The sequence below is a fragment of the Cherax quadricarinatus genome, chromosome 63 (genome assembly GCF_038502225.1).
Source record: "Cherax quadricarinatus isolate ZL_2023a chromosome 63, ASM3850222v1, whole genome shotgun sequence".
NCBI classification, from domain to species: domain Eukaryota; kingdom Metazoa; phylum Arthropoda; class Malacostraca; order Decapoda; family Parastacidae; genus Cherax; species Cherax quadricarinatus.
Genome location: NC_091354.1, coordinates 3,732,896 through 3,753,172, shown reverse-complemented (window position 1 = coordinate 3,753,172; position 20,277 = coordinate 3,732,896). Strand labels below are relative to the sequence as shown.

Sequence of the window (20,277 nt, the reverse complement as noted above, 5' to 3'; positions counted from 1 at the left end):
CTGTACCTTATTTTTAGTACAGTATAAACTCCACACCAGTTGGCAAACACCTTTTCACAATTTCAGGATTAAAGTCTATTATTATTATTATTATTATAATTTTTATGGAAAGTGCTTAACCCAAAAGTCTCTGTAGATACTATATTATTATTGTTACTACCATTATATTCACAAAAAACAACATAAGTACAGTACCATGAGTTACATTGGCTGGCTTTCCATGTATTTTCATGCATAAGAGGTAAGCTATAATTATAGGAGTCATACAGTAGTTTGGGAATGAGGGAGTTATCAGCTTGGATACAAGGAAAAGGAGAGTGGCTTCAATTCCTAATCAAGAGCCTTAACCCAGCATGAAAGCACTTCCCTTGAAGCATATCTCTCCATTAACCTTGGGGCAGAGAGCCTTATCATGCTCGATTCAGTGGTAGAGTGGGGGAGTAGGGGTAGAGGAAGCAGGGATGGAGATGAATTTTTACTACTTATTAAGAGCATTATCTGCTGTGTCAGAAACCAGCCACCTCTATTTTCCCACGATGTAATGTGAGTTGAATCAAGTGTGCTTTGGAATGCTACCAGTATCAAAATGAATCTTTCTCTCCAGGAATGATATACAAGCTATTGGAGAAAACTGTTCTCTGAGATCACTTGACAGCTGCTCATGCTGAACCCAACAGATCATTTGACACTTAGTCCTTAACCACAGACATGGCATCTCCAACAATGCAATGGCAATTAACTTCTCTTGCAAAACCCAGCAGAATATTGCCTAAACTACTAACACAATCACTGAAACTACTTATCACAATGCACTGTAAGATGGAATATTCATTGTCCACATACAAGATACAGGTACTTCCCAAGTTGGCAACTATTCAAGTTGCTAACTGTAAACAAAATCTGCAACAGTTCACCAACTTGGTTCTAGATGTAGAATGGTTGTTCTTCCATGCCTAATCTTTAAACATCATCCATTTTCATTGTGCAAATTATAGTTATATTCTGACAACTATAATATGTATCCATTACTAAGTAGAGGCATTTGTTCGTCCTTTGGGCAGTGAACGCCAGTACCCATACATCACCAAGCATTCTTTTGGCTGTTGTAAGCTCTGCTTTCCAGTCTGTTTAGCCAGTCACTGTTAGAAAGTTAAGAGACTTATTTAATCTTAACAATTTCATAGCTGCTAATGATACAGTCATTCAGCAAAGTATTATAAGTCACTCAGTGCCCCATCTGCACTGATAACTCAAAATGATCACTCCTACCACCGTTGTTCACCTGAACGTGAAACCTACTACAACCTTCCTCCAACAAGCCGGCCAGCAGCAGCCTGTCCTTACACTCATCACCTTGTAACCTGGACTTAAAATGTCAATCTCAAATGTCAAGGCCTGTATGCAGCTGTTACCAGAAAGTGTATGTCTGCTAGAAATAAGTAATGTACAATCCAAATTAGTATTAAAAATTTCAGAGAGGTATGCAGTTCTTGAAAATCCAATTAACTTGTCTTTAATGTTGTGTGTTTATGACTGCCCTAGTATTTTCTTTATATACTAACAAGGTACAATGGGGAAAGAAACAGCACCTGGACAACTAGATATGTACCAGGGCTCATTGTTCTGCATTGATGCTGATCTTAACATCACTAACCGGGTTAATAAGGTAGGTTGTATATAAAGTTGTTGACTGGTTGATAACACTGTTTTGTAATGAAAATGACAAAAATTATTTATATTACTTACAAAAGCATTATTGTAGTACAGAGATAAGCAGCATTATAAAACAAATTTGTATAAGATCATTATTACCATAAATTAATAACTGAAGTGAATGTATAGTTAAATCTGCAAATGTATAAAACTTAAAATGGAGTTTTACACTGCTCCTTCAGTCTACTCTTGAGAAGTGCATCCCATATAACTACCTTCCTTAACCCTTAAACGGTCCAAAGAGATCGACGTTCAAATTCGTAGTGCTACAAAAGTAGATCTACTTTTTTTTTACATATTTTCAAATATAACAAAAAAAATGTAGATAAAAGTTTTTTTTACACATTTTCAAATGTAAAACAAAAAAGAAGATCTACATTTTTTTACATACTTTCAGATGTTGAAAAAACGTATATATACGTTTGGACCATTTAAGGGTTAATCTACCCCAATACCAATAACAGCTACAGCACTTCCATTCTGCCTTCCAAAATGCTGTAATTTTTGTTATCTTATCCTTTAGATTTTTCACTACTGTACTGCACATCATATTTCTCAACACAAGTAAAAAATATATAAACAAATAGTACAAATGAACAACTCATGTATTTCTTATACTAAGCTGTTATTCCTGCAAACATCCTTTCAATGAATAACAAAAAGGCACAATACCGTGACTGGAACGATACACAAATAACCCGCACATAAAAGACAGAAGCTTACGACGACGTTTCGGTCCGACTTGGACCATTGACAAAGTCACACTAACAGAGGAGGAGCAGAACGGCTATATATAGGCAGGAAGAGGTAGAGGTAGTAGTAGTGGTAGTAGTAGTAGTAGTAGTAGTACAAGAATTGTATATAATACCGACAGGATGAAATGACACATGCACAACACCCGGGCATCCCCACCGTAGACGTTTCGCCATCCAGCCAGCCACTGGATGGCGAAACGTCCACAACAAAGACAACCAGACGCCGCACATGTGTCTAATTTCATCAGTAGATGTAGTAGAAGAAGAAGAGGTAGTGGTAGTGGTAGTGGTAGAAGTGGGAAATAAGGAAGACGAGCCAGTCAAATACAAAGGAAGGGGAGCACTGCAAGAGAGCTAGAAACCCACAGAGGGAGAGCAAGCGCACCGAGGTGCGTGAAAGGGGAAGTGGTGAAATAAAATAAAGAAGGAACAGAAACACGAGACAGGAGAGAGAAAGACAACCCAGAGGAGAAAAGGAGAGAGGAAAGGGGAAGAGGAAGAAGAAAAAGAAGAAGAAAAAATGAGGATTCAGGTTAAGTCACGGGTGTTCTGAAGTTTGGAGCATTTTACAATGTAGTGGGAGAGGAAGGCATCTACAGAGACGAAGCCAGGGCTAAGGTTCATACAAGGAAAGTTGTGTATAAGAGAGGATTCAACTAAACGGCGACTGTTCGAGTTGGAAGTAGGGAAGACAGTTTTAGCAGAAGACCAGTCAATAGGATGGCTATGATCTCTGACGTGACAGAAAAGAGCATTGTTTCTACTACATCTACTGATGAAATTAGACACATGTGCGGCGTCTGGTTGTCTTTGTTGTGGACGTTTCGCCATCCAGTGGCTGGCTGGATGGCGAAACGTCTACGGTGGGGATGCCCGGGTGTTGTGCATGTGTCATTTCATCCTGTCGGTATTATATACAATTCTTGTACTACTACTACTACTACTACTACCACTACTACTACCTCTACCTCTTCCTGCCTATATATAGCCGTTCTGCTCCTCCTCTGTTAGTGTGACTTTGTCAATGGTCCAAGTCGGACCGAAACGTCGTCGTAAGCTTCTGTCTTTTATGTGCGGGTTATTTGTGTATCCTTTCAATGATCAGTTTTATATTTAAAATATTAAAAATGTTTGTTCCATTCCATATCTTTTAGCTCTTTCTTAAAATCCTTGATATTTTTCTAATCATAACCCTCACTTAAAGTATAATCAATACTGTATGTGATAAGCTTTGTACAGACCTATCCTTCATTGTGCCATATTTACATAATGATTATAATGTAATACATAGTTCAAAAATGTATGTTACTGGTTTCAGTAATCACTCTGTCAAATAATATAATTATGGGAAGCATAATAATGAATGTAATTTGAGAATGCCTTGTACTAACTACTACAGTATGTATATTTAAAAACAATGGATATATACTGAATACAGGCATACCTCACTAATACAGCAGGCTAGATTCTGGACTGCCACTGTAAAGCGAATATTGCCTTAAAGCAGATGAGTGCCTTTTTCTCACTTGCCAGTGCATATAAAACCCTAAAAACATGTATACATTATCATTTATTAATTGTGCAATAGCACTAGGCCTAAAAAATGAAATGCAAAAGTAAAATAATAAATAAAAATTTAAAAATTGCTGAAAACCATCTTAAGAGTACAACAAGCACTGAAAATAAACATGAATATGATTGAAAAGTGCCAGATTAGCAAAGTGCTCTAAGATGAGTGCTGTATTAATGAGGTATGCCTGTGTATGTCCCTTTGTTTTATACATGATGACTGCTCGTTATATTATGATTTGAAGAGAAAGCAGTTGATTTCAAACATTTTTTATTATTATTTATTATTATTATTTCATATCATTATTACAAAGGTATTAAACCTGTATGGGTCATTTAATTTCATACACTGGATTACAGTACTTTTTCTTGAGTTCTTATGAGTTTGAACCTAGTTATCTTCTATTCTTCTTAATTCACAGATCTCCATTGCAAATGGATTAGCATGGAGTCTCGATAGGAAAACTTTCTATTATATTGACTCTCTTGCCCACTCCATTGATGCCTTTGATTACGATGATGCCACTAGCAAAATTGGTGAGTTCTGGAATTCACATGTTTACTCTGTTAGCACCAACAAGACTGATAAGCTCTTAATTAGTACTGTATTTCTGATACAGCTTCTCCTCTCTTAACGATAGAGTTCCGTTCCTAAGACCACATCAGTAAACTAGTAATTTGTTGCTAAGTGAGGAGCATACTACAATGGTAGTGGGTTTGTGTCAACCCTCATTGATATTGTGTAATTGTCACCTTTGCACTATTTATAACATTTCTGGTATAGTTTTAAATGTATATACAGTAGTGTACTGTAGTACTGTAATAAAAGGAATAGAGGAAATCAGATATAATATACAATATTTAGGTATGCATACTGGTCAGAGAGCCCATCATAAGTCCGAGTTGTCGGTAAACGGGTACATCGCTAAGTGAGGAGAGGTTGTAGTGTATTATCTTAGTCTTAAATAATTATGCAAGATTATCTTTGTTCTTTTTGAAGGCTGACTGTGGTCAACATTTGCTTATGAGCATTAAAATAGTGGAAATATATTAAAGAATGATCTCTGAAAGACAATGCAAATTTAACAGTAGTGATGGAAATGGTACTGGAACTGTTTTGTAAAATACACAGTAGGTTTCCTCACTGCATGCAGTAAGGTGTATTGCTCCTTCAGGTACTGTATCTGTAATAATGTAAATGAATTATAGTTACGAAAGTCTAAAATGGAAGGGGGGGGGGGATATTTGGTGTTGAGTGACATCTAAACTGTCATACCTGTGCACCTCTGGCAAGACAGTAATAGTATGAATGATGGTGAAAGTTTCTTTTTTAGATCCCCCTGCCTCAGTGATAGATGGCCAGTGTGTTTAAAAAAAAAAATGAAAGTCTGGAGATCATGGGAACACTACATCTAAAATACACAGGCCTCCCCAATTAACAAACATTCACAGACTATAATTTTGAATGACAACCGAAAAAAAGAACCTCCCCAGCTTAAAACATTTTATGCTCACAGAATGACCTCATACCAGGTGGCAATAACCAAGAAATGAACACATGATGCCACACTGCTTGCTATCATGGTGGCCACTCTCCATAATAGACGACTCGCTTTTCAGCATTTACCGTTGTTGTGACTTGCAGGAATTCACAAGAAAACGAGTTAATTGAGCAAGTCCATATGTTTCCTTGCTTCTCAAAACTTTTCTATAATACTCAAAACTTTTCATCTTAGCTAACATGGTGCAAAAGCTAAAAGAAGTGCTTTACTCTAAACACGAAAGTGGATTTAAAAGTTTGTGAGAAAATACAATTAATGTATATTTTGCCTAACAAACCCTTTGTCCAGATCCTATCAAGGTCATTAAGTGGAGATTGATTGTACATTAACAATGATAAAGTTGAGAAATTCATGCAACTGCAATTTTTTAAACACTGCTGATCTTTAGATCTTCAAAATAGACATACATTTTATTATTTTTTTGCAGAAAACCGTCGTACTGTGTTTGACTACAAAGCATCTGGACTGGCAAAGGACCTTCCTGATGGAATGTGCATTGATGAAACAGGAAATCTATGGGTTGCCAATTTTTTTGGTAAAAAGGTTGGTGGTCATCAAAATGTTAACCATATAAGACTGCTTGATGTGTTTAAAACTGTAAGATGCTATAAAATATTTATTCAGCATAAAATCTAATCAGACTAATTCTTTCTTACTTCTGTGATAAATATAAATGTATAAACAGTAAAAATAAACAATAAGAAAACTTTATTGTCAACTAAACCAATTAAAAATTCCCACCAAAATACAGTACTCTGAACTTTATTCTCTTAATTCTTGATTTTACCTGTAATTGTTTTATATGATGGTAGGATTGCTGGTGTCTTTTTTCTTTCCCATAAACATGGCAGTTTTCAGGGATATGTTGTGTATCTTTATATGTATATACTTCTAAACTGTTGTATTTTGAGCGCCTCTGCAAAAACAGTGATTATGTGTGAGTGAGGTGAAAGTGTTGAATGATAATGAAAGTATTTTCTTTTTGGGGATTTTCTTTCTTTTTGGGTCACCCTGCTTCGGTGGGAAACGGCCGACTTGTTAAAAAAAAAAAAATGCAAGATAACAGGTATACACATCTTGCTATTTCTACTTACACTTAGGTCACACTACACATACATGTGCATGCATATATATTTACACACCCATGTGGGTTTTCTTCTATTTTCCTAATACTTCTTGTTCTTTGGGAGATAAAGTCCATTTGGCACATAAGAAGGCAGAGCTTATGTTCTTGTTCTTTATTTCCTCTTATCTCCATGGGGAAGCAGAAAAGAATTCTTCCTCCATAAGCCATGCATATCATATGTGGCAATTAAAATTCCAGGAGCAAGGGGCTAGTAACCCCTTCTCCTGTATATACATTATAAAATTTATAAAGAGAAACTTTCTTTTTTCGTTTTAGGTCACCCTGCCTTGATGGGATACAGCAGGTTCATTTAAAATGAAAAAATTCTTGATTTTAAACTCTCTCATCCTGCTTAGTTTTGTTTTACTCAGTATCAGGACATTAACCCTTAAACTGTCCAAACGTAGATCTACGTTTTTTCAACATTTGAAAGTATGTAAAAAAAGTAGATCTTTTTTTTTTTTACGTTTGAAAACGTGTAAAAAACTTTGATCTACTTTTTTTTTGTTATATTTGAAAATATGTAAAAAAAAACGTAGATCTACTTTTGGAGCACTACGCATGTGAATGTAGATCTGCTTGGACAGTTTAAGGGTTAAGCTTCCTTTCATAATGTTTGTGTGGGTTGAGACTCAGCTCCTGGCCCAATGGGTGTGGGTGGCATTCACTTAATAGAGCATAAAATAGGGCATTTCTATAATGTATTTATGAAATGACAATGGTGCTGATTTATTTTACAGGTTATGTGTGTGGACCCAAAAGTTGGTAAGATAATCCGTAAAGTGGAGTTGCCAACACAGAACATAACTTCAGTTTGCTGGGGTGGAGCAGATTACTCCACTCTCTTTGTAACATCTGCCCAAACTGGATTATCAGCTGAAGCACTAGCAAGTGACCCTGCAGCAGGAGGCACATTTGCTATCACTGGCTTAGGAGTTCGTGGCCTTCCACCAACAAACTTTAAAGTTAATCTCAACTTGTTGAAGGAGAAGATAGCTTCTTAAGTTTCTAACACTAAAAGCTAAATACAGTACATACATGAAGAATTTTATATTTCCTGAAATAGTAAGACTAAGGCAAAATTTCCTCTGAACGCTATGGTTGCTATTCTATTTTACAGTAAGGAGAGGGCATGGACCAGGTTTTAGGTAGTGGTTATGGATAGGATGGGAAGGAACAAGAACCACCCTCTTCCTTCTCAACATGCATACTATGCTGAAAAGGGCTTGCTCCTTATATATTTAGTATTAGTATAAATCATTTGCTAGGATTGGGTTTATTAATTAGTCTCTCAATGCTGAAACACCAGAGGGCACTTTGTAGAGCCTGGCACTTTGGTTATGATGTTTTGTCCTATATTACTTTAGTATATGAAATCAGTATATTTTTTCCAGTAACAAAGTGGTCCTCTCCCACTAAAGTAGGGTGACCCTCCCAAAAATTGAACACACCATCATTCATTCAACGACTGTCTAGCGAGAAATTTGCAGAGATCACAATTCAAATGACTAAGTGTGGTATTTGCATTATACTGTATAAAATGATTTGGAATATCTTTCAGGATTTTCAACCCAGGTGTTTAGGTAAAGTTACTCAGGCATCCTCAAAAAAAAAAAAAAATACTATGTACAATAATACATAGTATTCATAAATTTGCTTAATATTATAATGGAAACTAAGTGCTGTGTAAATTTGCTTAAAAATAGCAAAACATGTTTATATATACAAGATATGTTTATATTTTTTGTGAAGGGATTCAGGGAAACTGGTTAGTCGGATTTGAGTTTTGGAGATGTGATGTACAATGCCTGCACTCTAAAGAAGAACTAGGTATATTTGCCGTTTGGAAGGACATCTGAGCTGTTGTATCTGCATGCCTCTGGCAAGATAGTGATAGTGTGGATGATGGTGAAAGTTTCCTTTTCTGGGCACCCTACCTCGGTGGGAGATGGCCAGTGTGTTAGATACCAGGAAAAGTGTCATGAGCCACAAGTCCTTTCAGAGTAAATGCTGCACGTGATTGTAGTGTCTCGCAGTATTCATAATTCTTATGTTTTATTTTGATTATGGGCTTTTAATGTTATTGACCAATTAGTCAATTTGAAACATTTATATCTTTACTCCAAATTTTCCTTTACTTTCTAAATATGCTTTAAGTTACAGCACAGTACTGTAATTCCAGCACAGCTTGTAATGAATAGAGTAATAATTTTAATTAATTAGTATATACATTTCTTTGTCTAAATGAATTTCAGAAAACTTATTACTGTACTGTTATGCCTACAGCTTCATAGGATTATGTATCCATGAATTTCAATTATCAAGCACTTTCCCTGAAAGGAAACCACTGATTAGATTAAATTATTCAATGTGTATTTGGCTCAGTGGTTTTCCTGCATCAATATCTCTCTATTGTCATGATTTCTTATGAATGCCAACATTAACTGGATTAGAGTGATACAATAAGGAGATAATCTCTGTAACAAAATACATGTATACAATAAACTTGAAACAAAATACATTATGCACACTTAATTTTGTATTCACAGTTCCTAGTTTGTGGGATCTCTACAAATGTGACACCCTGTGAATGTGTACGAATGACTATAAAAACTATTCTACTGGGTTATTTAAAAGATTAAAGAATTTCCGAAATATAAATTTATGTAATGTTGCATATTTATATTAAATAATGGCTCATTCTAATATGCTACAGTGTATCAATTACTGTATATAGCCCCATATACCATTAGCAATTTTTACCTTTCTACAAATTACATTCATTGCTGAAAAAATATTTACAATTAGTGCTTTTAACATATATTCATACAACAATGTAATTTTTCTACAAAACAAATATTGCATGATTAAAAGAATATTTCATTTCCAGGAGTATGTGCAATGGAAAAGTTAAATCTTTTTAACCCTTTTCTTTTTTATTAATTAAAAACTTATGCATCAAGTAAATATACAACATTACGACATTACATACTATCCTCCTAAAACTACAAGAGGCGACTAAAGAAATTCTTTTTCATATCCTCGAATTTCTTCATATTGAAAGCAATGCTGGCAGTCACTTGGTCTGCAGTTGAGTTTTGTCCATAATAGTCCACAAAGTCACCATCTGGATTCACTAAGTAGAGGATGATAGTATGGTCCACCTGAAGGCATAAAAAAATAATCTGTAAAAAGCAAGATTGACAGTAATGCAAATTATTAGTGTGAGCAAGTAAAGCTCTAAACCTGAAAGAATCAAACTAAAATACACAACATAGGTGGTGGTGCAACATGACACCACACTCACCAGAGTGAAAAATTTATGCATCCAGACTTCTTTCTTATTATTATATTCATGGGTAAGTGCCAAACCCACAGTGGTTATACAATGCTTGGGAATGGAAAGTACTCAGATCTGATCCAAGGAAGACAAGAGTAGATTCAATTCCTTGGATCAGAAAAACTTCACCAACATCAGGGTATTCTCCTTAAAGGGCTCTAGTAACAAAACTTGAAATATAAAAAAAAAAAAATCCAGGGAATAGTCTATGGTGTCTGCCAAGTCCATTAATCATATTTTCAAAAAAAATTTACAACTGATTTTGATTATAAATTCCATATAAAAATTATTTTGTTGAGCTTTCAATTGCAGTTATTGTAATTATAATAGCCATTACTTTTTATTTGGCTAATACACAGCATACTGCATAATGGTTGAAATATTTTGAAAGAATGTTATAATGTATGCAGTACTCTGTAATATACTATATTTAATTTCTGAAGCACAATACTAAAAACTTATGTGATCAAAATCAAATCAAAGGGGTGTTTACGCACTATATAATCATCATCGTCGTCCCTGGGTCCAGCACTGAAATACACTCTGTAAGCATGGCACGCCTCTGCAATCTTCTCATCTGACCCTGTCAGTCCTAACATCTTGGGATGAAATTCACTTAAATACTTTCTGATGGCCTCCTGGCTATCTCTTTGTGGATCCACTGTGATGAACAGTGGCTGAATGTTCTTTGCATTCTCCATTGCATCTGTAAAAAATAAGAATTATGATTTTTCAATAATGGGATAGTGCTATGCAATAATTTTTGTAATATATTTCAGGTGACTAGTGAGAAATATATTCATATTATTATTGCAATGAATATTGCTCACCTATAGAGTCAACTACAGTGGCCATCTTCTCCAGCTCATCTGGACAGACATCTGGACAATGTGTGAAGCCAAAATAGAGTAAAACCCACTGGCCTAAGAAATCTTCACTCTTTCTGGGAGTGCCATTATGGTCGATTAAATCAAATTTTCCACCAATGCTGGCCTTCCCTAAAGCTCTCTTCCTTTCCTTTGTTAAAGCTGAAAATAAATGAAGCAAAATGGATTTACTCTGATCAAAACTTTTCAATAAATTAAATACAAAAACTGAAGTAAAGTAACCTATTTTATACATGACTGACAAAATATCTTGCATAATACCTAATCTCACTAAACAAAATATGAATTATGCAACAATTGTATTTTAAAACTTTATGAAATACATTTAAATAATTGCTGCTTAATATACATGCATCTTATTAACTTTATTGCTGTCAGAATCATTTATTTGAATATTACCAGCAACTATTAAATAGTTGTTAAATAATGTTCTAGGTGAAAAGGCCTTGAGTATACCTGGAGGGTATTACAAAGGTCAACACCACCCCAGACTGGTCCATGACCAGGCCTCACGGTGGATCAGGGCCTGATCAACCAGGCTGTTACTGCTGGCTGCACATGAACCGATGTATGAACCAATGAAATATCAAAACTAATGAAATATCAAAAATAAATCTTCACAAACCTAATTCTTTCTCTGATCTGACATACATCATGAAGCCCAAGAGACTAGAACCAACAATTCCTGTGACCAGGAGAGATTTCCATGATACTATTGACTTCGTCTTCTTTGACTCCTTCTTAGGTGGTTGACTCCTTGGGTTTAATGCAGAAAAGACTCTATGATTTATAATACAGCTTGAAGATTTTGGCCATTTCTGTAAAAAGTATACAGAGTGAATTCACGTGATGCCATCAAAGTGGAAGTCAGTCATGTTGCTGATACTGTATTGAATAAAATGAATTGGTTGGTAACATTATTCAGTTACATTATTATTATAATCAAGGGGAAAGCGCTATACCCGTAGGATTATACAGTGCCTGTGGGGGGATGTGGAAGGTATTCAGGTTTAATTCAGGGAACTGGAGCACAGATAAGATAAGAGATAAGATTTCATTCAGACTTAACCCCGGAGGGTCAGCCACCCAGGATAACCCAAGAAAGTCAGTGCGTCATTGAGGACTGTCTAATTTATTTCCATTGGGGTCCTCAATCTTGTCCCCCAGGATGCGACCCACACAAGTCGACTAACACCCAGGTACCTATTTGCTGCTAGGTGAACAAGACAACAGGTGTAAGGAAACGTGTCAAAATATTTCCACCCGCCGGGAATCGAACCCAGGCCCTCCGTGTGTGAAGCGGGAGCTTTAGCCACCAGGCAAGAGCCCCTCACCAGCATCAAGGAACCTCCCTTGAGGGGTATTCAGTCACATATAAATCAAAATTAATTAGTTGAATGGGCAGGATAAAAATAATTGTTATACAGTAGAATATTATTATTATTATAATCAAAACTAAGCGCTAAACCCACCAGAATTATACAGCAGAATAAAAAGCAATAGTAATAATATGGTAATTATATAATAAAGGTTACAAATACTCAATAACAACATTAATAACTTCACAACAGCAGTAACAAACATTGACTGGCACACTGAGCTAGAAATCTATACAGATATTGACGAATGTTTTAATAATTTTCTAAAAAAGACCCAATACCTTTATAACAAGCACTGCCCTAAAAAACTAAACAGATGACAGCTAAGAGACTGAACAGTCCCTGGCTAACACCCAGCATTCTCAAATCCATATATACAAAACACCGATATGAAAAACAGTACAGAATGGGTCACATAACCAGAGACCAAACAAAACGTTACTCGTCAATCCTAACCAGCCTGATAAGAAGGGCAAAAAAATTGTATTATGAGAACAGATTATCCAACTTACGAGGTGATATAAAAAAGACCTGGAAGATCCTATCAGAAATTCTGGGAACAAAAAAGATATCATGACATAGCGAAATAAAATTAGCAAAATCAGATGAACCCCAACTCCCACCAACAAAAACAGCAGACTCAATGATTTCTTCTCCACTATAGGTCAAAACCTTGCCAATAAAATCCCCAGCTCAGATACCCCACCAAATGACTACCTCACTGGCAACTACCCGAACACACTGTTCCTAGCTCCGACTAACCCATACGAAGTCTCCCTTATTATCAACGCACTGAAAAACAAGGCAGGAGATTTAAATACCTTACCACCCTTTATATACAAAAAAGCGTCACAAGTACTGTCACCAATCATTGCAACACTCTTTAACAAATCCATTGAATCCTCCACCTTCCCTACAGTTCTCAAAATAGCAAGGGTCACCCCGATCCATAAAGGAGGAGACCAAACAGAGTTGAATAACTATAGGCCAATATCCAATGTACACCCTCTCTCAAAAATCTTCGAAAAATTAATTCATAAACGAATCTACTCCTACCTCATCTCCCAAAACATTCTCAACCCCTGCCAATTTGGATTCAGGCCTAATAAAAATACTAATGATGCTATTATACACATGCTAGAACATATATACACTGCAATAGAGAAAAAAGAAGTCCCACTGGGGATCTTCATTGACTTACGTAAAGCTTTTGATACAGTTGACCATGACTTGCTCCACGTAAAATTGTCACACTATGGTATTAGAGGGCACTCCCTCAACTACCTCAAGTCTTACCTCAGCAACAGAAGCCAATATGTGTATGCAAATGGGGCAAGCTCTTCCGCACAACCAATTACAGTTGGTGTCCCACAGGGAAGTGTCCTTGGCCCTCTTCTCTTTCTCCTATACATAAATGACCTACCAAATGCTTCGCAATTACTCAAACCCACACTTTTTGCAGATGACAATAAATACGTCTTCTCTCACCCGAGCCCAGTCACGCTAGCCAATACTGTAAACACCGAATTACAGAAAATATCTACCTGGATGAGGACTAACAAACTTACACTAAACATTGACAAAACCTACTTCATTCAGTTTGGTAAAAGAGCTACAGATGTACCTCTTAACATAACAATAAACGGATCACCTATCACAAAGCTAACAGAGGGAAAATTCCTAGGAATCCATCTCGATAATAGACTCAAATTTCATACACATATACAACAAATTTCTAAGAAAATCTCCAAGACTGTAGGCATACTATCGAAGATACGGTACTATGTTCCACAGTCAGCCCTACTGGCCCTATATCATTCTCTTATTTACCCCTATCTCACCTATGGAATTTGTGCATGGGGCTCAACAACAATTAACCATCTCAGACCACTAATTACTCAACAAAAGGCTGCAGTTAGAATGATAACAAATTCTCACTACAGGCAGCACACTCCACCAATATTCAAAACACTCAACCTACTCACCATACAAAACATCCATACTTATTATTGCACCTATTACATACATAGAACACTTAACTCTGATATTAACCCTCCCCTCAAACATCTCCTTGCCAACCTCAACAGAACACATGACCATAATACAAGGCACAGATCACTCTTTGATGTTCCTCGTGTCCATCTCACGCTATGCAAAAACTCAATGCACATAAAAGGCCCTAAAATCTGGAATTCATTACCTGTAAATATAAAAGAAACACGACCTGTTCATAAATTCAAGTCTCTTCTCAAAGATCACTTATTCACTCAAAACCAAATAAATACTGAATAACTGAACCTTATCAATTGTATATCCTATATGTTACTCACAATTATATCACACAAATGTTAAACCTAGGACCCAATCTAACTTTATTATTTTTTTAAATACACTACCTAACAGAATACTCCATTCTACTGAATGAACAGCAATGCATGCAACCATATGACCTGTCTTTGTAATACTCACTTGTGCTTTATAGTTATCTGTTTACAATAATGTTTTATCACTGATTTCATCATTGCTTAGTTAATCTTAAGTTAATTTTAAGCCAGCCCGTAATGCTATGCATATAAGTGGCTTTGGCATGCTGCTCTTACCTGTATTTTTTGTACCTCTGTTTGTATGCTTAAATTACTAAATAAATAAATAAATAAATAAATTTAGTTCAGATCCGGCTGTAGGACGAGGAAAATTCCAGTTCCCTGGATCACGAGCCCCTCACCGGCATCACAACACTTCTCTAGTTATTCTGAATACGAATAATTTCTACCTGTAATAGTCTCAAGGCTCCTCTTCTCTCAAGAGCAGCACTGGTTTGTATAATGTAGCTTATATAAGACGTTAAGACAGCCATTGTGGAAGAAGAATGTTGTTGTTGTTTGGTTTATGAGGGCCACTAACAGCATACGCCGTATCGAACCCGGTTTCTCGATGGTACGAGGAAGATTTGTTGCCTAAGGCTGGGCGATGAAAGAAAAGGAACAAAAGTTCCTTTGTAAATAGAGATAGAAACTTGATGTTTCCACTTAGATCCGGTGGACCCCCTTGCCAAGCCCCAGCAGAGAGGGACGCCTACATTCCCACCTGAGTTCAGTAACCGGCTTCCCACCAAAGACCATTAAAGAATTTTCCGCAGGACGGAAAAAAAATGGAGCTGGCTACAGTAAGCCGATGTACAGGTGCCCGGTGGGCAAAATAGATGAGGACAAGCGTCCCAGAGAGAACGGTGGAAATTTGTCACTGATACACAAGCGAGAGAGAGATGTCCACACCCGACGAAAATTGGCGCAGAAGTCGGCAAAAGAATGTTCCCAGTGTGTTTGTTGGGGTTATAAAGACCACTGACAGCTTATGCCGTATCGAGCCCTCCTTTGCAAGTTAGTTTATTTAGGTATACACAAATAAATTTTTTTTATATTTTATTTAAAAACATTGTGTACAACATACATAGCATCACATATATATTATCCGTCAACATTAAACAATACAAAGAAACGTGCACACCTTACCCATACAGTATGACGCCATCCATCTAATACTATGTTATGACAGGTCTTAACATAAATGATCACATATTGAAAATAACGATAAACATGGTCAAACTTTACATGGCCAATCTTAACATAACCATCACATGCGCACAAAGTGTGTAATATGGAAATAAAATCCATATACAAACAACATTAGGGCATATATTGCACGCCCTACCCATACAGTACGACGCCAAAAATACAATTACATAGATTATCATACATTGCAGCATATGTGTAGAGAACCTAGGATAACCCAAAGAAGTCAGAGTGATTTATTTCCATTGGGCTTCTTGTGATAATTATTATTTATATTTAAAAGTTAAAAACAGGTAAGTATCTTAACTATGTAAAAGCTATTACAATAAAAGAAGTTATATTGGGGGGGGGGGATTAGTTATTTTCATACAAGAAATCACTCTCCTCCCTTTCTGTAGCCATACTCATGAGGTACATATTGGCTCTCTTCTCGAACTGGCTCATGCTATGACAGGCTTTGATATATGCAGGCAGTCTATTCCATTCCTTTATTGCTGTATAGAAAAATGTCTTTGAAGCCTGACCACTGACTCTAGGTACTGCAAAGTTTTTCTCCCTTCCCCTAGTTCTGTAATTGCACTGGTTCCCAGCCTTAACAAAATTGGCAGTAAGATATTGGGGACACTGGTTGTGAGCAGTTTTATAAACGTAATTTAGCTTTGGTTGATTTACTGTGTCTTCAACATTCAGCATGCCACTAGCCGTAATTCATTCTGGCCTACATGCTCTCTTGGTCCCAGGTCCAGAATGAATCTCACCATTTTGTTCTGGGTGATTTGTACCCTATCTTTCAGGTTCGTGTTAAGGCAGAGTACCATGAAGAGCAAGAGTATTCTATAACATATTGTATGAGAGCTAGGCATAGGGTCCTGCGAGCCTCAGTTGGTAGACCCTGCGTCTGTCTGTAGAGGAACTTGAGACTGGCATTCACTTTCTTGACTACATTGTTCCCTATTAGTTCTCCTGATATGCTTGGGTCAAAAGGGATTCCTAGATATTTCACCGAATTTACTTTAATAATAGGTTCCCCATTACCCTGGACATTAAAATTATTTACCCTTTTCAATTTATGTTTCGTGCCAGAGTATGGGTTCCGTTTTCCGGAGGTGTAGTGATAATTTGTTGCCTACCAACTATTTGCTATAGGACTCTAGTGATGGTGATAGTACACTAGCAATGTCTTGTGGGTCTTTACCTGATACTAACAGAGCACTATCATTTGCGTACACCTGACAGTGATAGGTGTGTTGTGGAAAATACTGTATATATTTTCCGGAAATACAGTAATTTATAGGTAAATAGATGCCCTATATTGTATTTTTAAAAGAAGTATGTTATCGAAAATGGGAAACCTGTGGCTGGGGGGGGGTCACTCGCCATCTTGGTTTTGAATTGGATACAACGTTAGTGTAGTGGGAAGGAATTTTCGTGCTATAGAGGTTAAAATTGGGCTGACACCTCTCAAATAGGAGGCGAAATTGTTGGACATGCATTCCTGCATAATTTGAGATATCAGATGACTGGACAAGACAGCTCCAGGAACCTCAGATAAGCTCTCTAGATTTGTGTATAATTCTGGCCAGTGTTTTCATAAATTTAGTTAGTGAGGTTTTTCTGAGTATGATACAACTTAATATCCAGTCAAATTGGTGAGTGATATTAAGATATATTTTCCTTCTGTTATGTAATTGTGTATATATATAACCATTTATTATTTTTAATATACAGTCCACATGTGTCATTCACATAACACAAGAATAGCAAAGGGCCCAGGATACTACCTTGAGGAACCCCACATGTTATCAACATGGGTTTTGATTCTGTACTGTTGATCTTGACAATTTATTTCCTGTTGCTCAAGTAGGACTTAAACCATTCTACAGAACTTATGCCGATAGCTTGTAGCTCCCTACACAATATATTGTGGTTAACAGTATCGAAGGCCTCTTGCAAGTCTAAGGTTACCATTCCTATGAAATTCCCTAGCGACATTTCAGTTCTCAGGTAATCCATCAAATTAATGAGGGAGATGTCGGTTGAATAAGATCTCCTAAAACCTGACTGGTAACTGTGGAAAATGTTTTTGTCATTATGATACCTAACTATTTGACAATATACCGCCTTCTCTAGAATTTTGGACATCACTCTGAGTATACTAAAAGACCTATATATACTGATATCAGGCCTAATGTTTTTCATGAAGACAGGAGTAACTCTGGCCTCTTCGAATCCCTCCGGGACAGTATTTGTGGCTATGGACAAATTTATTATGTGCGCAATGGTAATTCAGAGGCGCCTCTTTTAGGAACTTAGGCTGGATGTTATCGGGACCGGTGCTCTTAGTTGGGTTCAATTTAATTAGTTCTTTTCGTACGAAGTGACAAGATACACCAACTAGCTGGCAACTGTTCGGGGTGACGCCCTTATTAATGTAATATGTTTTAAATTTATCAGTTTGTGTTAATGGAATCTGACGCAACTGGCAGTTTACTTACTAGTGTTGATGCGACACTTGTGTAGTATGAATTAAAACAATTTGTTAATTTAGTTGTGTCGTGGCATGCCTCGATATCAATATTTAGCCATGTGTTAGATCTAACTACGGGTTTATGGATATACCCCAACTGTTGTAGATGTTACCAGATACCTAAAGTCAGTGCCGGATCAGCCGGGCTGTGGCCCGTACGTTGGACTGCGTGCGGCCAGCAGTAACAGCCTAGTTGATCAGGCCCTGATCCATCGGGAGGCCTGGTCATGGACCGGGCCGCGGGGGCGTTGATCCCCGGAATAACCTCCAGGTAACCAGCTTTCTGGGGTTATTCTTGTACTCTTCGATTTTTGAGCAATAGTGCCTTGCCTTTGCTCCTTTTATGAGCCTCTGTACTCATTTCCTAACTCTGGAATTCATTTAGCGCTGCAATATCCTGCCTGTTTATCTTAAATCTTTTCAGCAACTGGTCTCTGAATTTCATATTATCTAATATCTCAGTAGTCATTCAGGGTTCAGTTCTTCGTTTAATCCTAACCTTTTTAACTGGTGCAATATTATCAAGGATGGCAGTGAACATTATTTTGAATTTTTCCCAGGCATTATTTACGTCCGTGCAACATGTAATCACTGTCCGGTCACAATTTTCTAGCCTATTTACCAGTATTTCTTTGTTGAAGTTTCTAGTTGACCTCATTTTAATTGTCCTGTGTAGGCCTGTCTGATCCCTAATGATTTTCCTGGTGCAGTAAATGATGAGATGATCGCTAAGATCTGTGGTAATGACGCCTGACTGGATAAAAACTGCGTGATCCGGGTTGGTGCATTAATTAGTCGAGTGTAACTATTTAATCACAGAATCTGCTTATACCTGTTACGTAGTCCAATATTTTGCTGTTGGCAATAGATACTGAAGTCTTCCAATATCACTGTCTCAGAATTGCTATCAATTCCGGACAAAACTCTCGAAAAATCCTCTAAGCATTGATCATGTGTGGAGGGCAGTTGTAAGTTCCTACTAGGATTAGTTTAATCATGGATAACACCTCAAGCCATAGAATCTCCATTTTATCATTCAAATCAGGTCTTGGCTAAGTCATTTCTTACATAAGCACATACCCCACCTCCATTTCTATTCTTATCTAAGCTCTTTATGTTGTAACATTCTATTTTTTCATATGGGATATGCCATATCTTAGGGTTGTGATGGCCAAACATTGTGTGCCAGTATGGTATGACGTTTTGATTTAAATGTATTTATCTTTTGGTCACAGGATTTCATGTCCTCGTTATGTATTGCATTTTAAATAAAATGTAAAAAATAGCAACAGCAACCACAGCGGCAATAACAACAGCAGCCACAGCAACCACAGCAGCAATAGCAACAGCAGCCACAGAAGCAAAAGCAACAGCAGTCACAGCAGCAACAGCAACAGCAGCCACAGCAGCAATAGCAACAACAACCACAGCAGCAATAACAACAACCACAGCAGCAATAGCAACAGCAGCCACAGAAGCAATAGCAACAACAACCACAGCAGCAATAACAACAACCATAGCAGCAATAACAACAACAACCACAGCAGCAATAGCAACAGCAGCCACAGCAGCAATAGCAACAGCAGTCACATCAGCAATAGCAACAGCAACAACAGCGGCAATAGCAACAACAACCACAGCAGCAATAACAACAGCAGCCACAGCAGCAATAGCAACAGCAGCAATAGCAACAGCAGCCACAGAAGCAATAGCAACAGCAGCCACAGAAGCAATAACAACAACCACAGAAGCAATAGCAACAACAACCACAGCAGCAATAACAACAACCACAGCAGCAATAACAACAACCACAGCAGCAATAACAACAACAACCACAGCAGCAATAA

At 37.0% G+C, this 20,277-nt stretch overlaps 2 protein-coding genes across 2 annotated transcripts in view; one reads left to right on the top strand and one right to left on the bottom strand.

Moving 5' to 3' along the window:
- Positions 1-9,260, top strand: part of LOC128698254 (uncharacterized) — a 44,794-nt gene extending 35,534 nt beyond the window's left edge. The window contains 4 exon segments of the mRNA XM_070098538.1: positions 1,566-1,666; positions 4,460-4,574; positions 6,027-6,142; positions 7,466-9,260. Coding sequence (XP_069954639.1) covers positions 1,566-1,666; positions 4,460-4,574; positions 6,027-6,142; positions 7,466-7,729 — 596 coding nt within the window. The 3' untranslated portion in view covers positions 7,730-9,260.
- A 380-nt stretch (positions 9,261-9,640) lies between these two features.
- On the bottom strand, positions 9,641-15,624 carry Scox (Synthesis of cytochrome c oxidase). Its single transcript, XM_053790441.2, has 5 exons — positions 15,105-15,624; positions 11,578-11,770; positions 10,896-11,093; positions 10,563-10,771; positions 9,641-9,889 (listed from the first exon to the last, which is right to left on the bottom strand). Exons 1-5 carry the CDS (start codon positions 15,186-15,188, stop codon positions 9,731-9,733), a joined length of 843 nt encoding a protein of 280 aa, XP_053646416.2. The 5' UTR covers positions 15,189-15,624; the 3' UTR covers positions 9,641-9,730.
- Between the last annotated feature and the right edge of the window lie 4,653 nt (positions 15,625-20,277).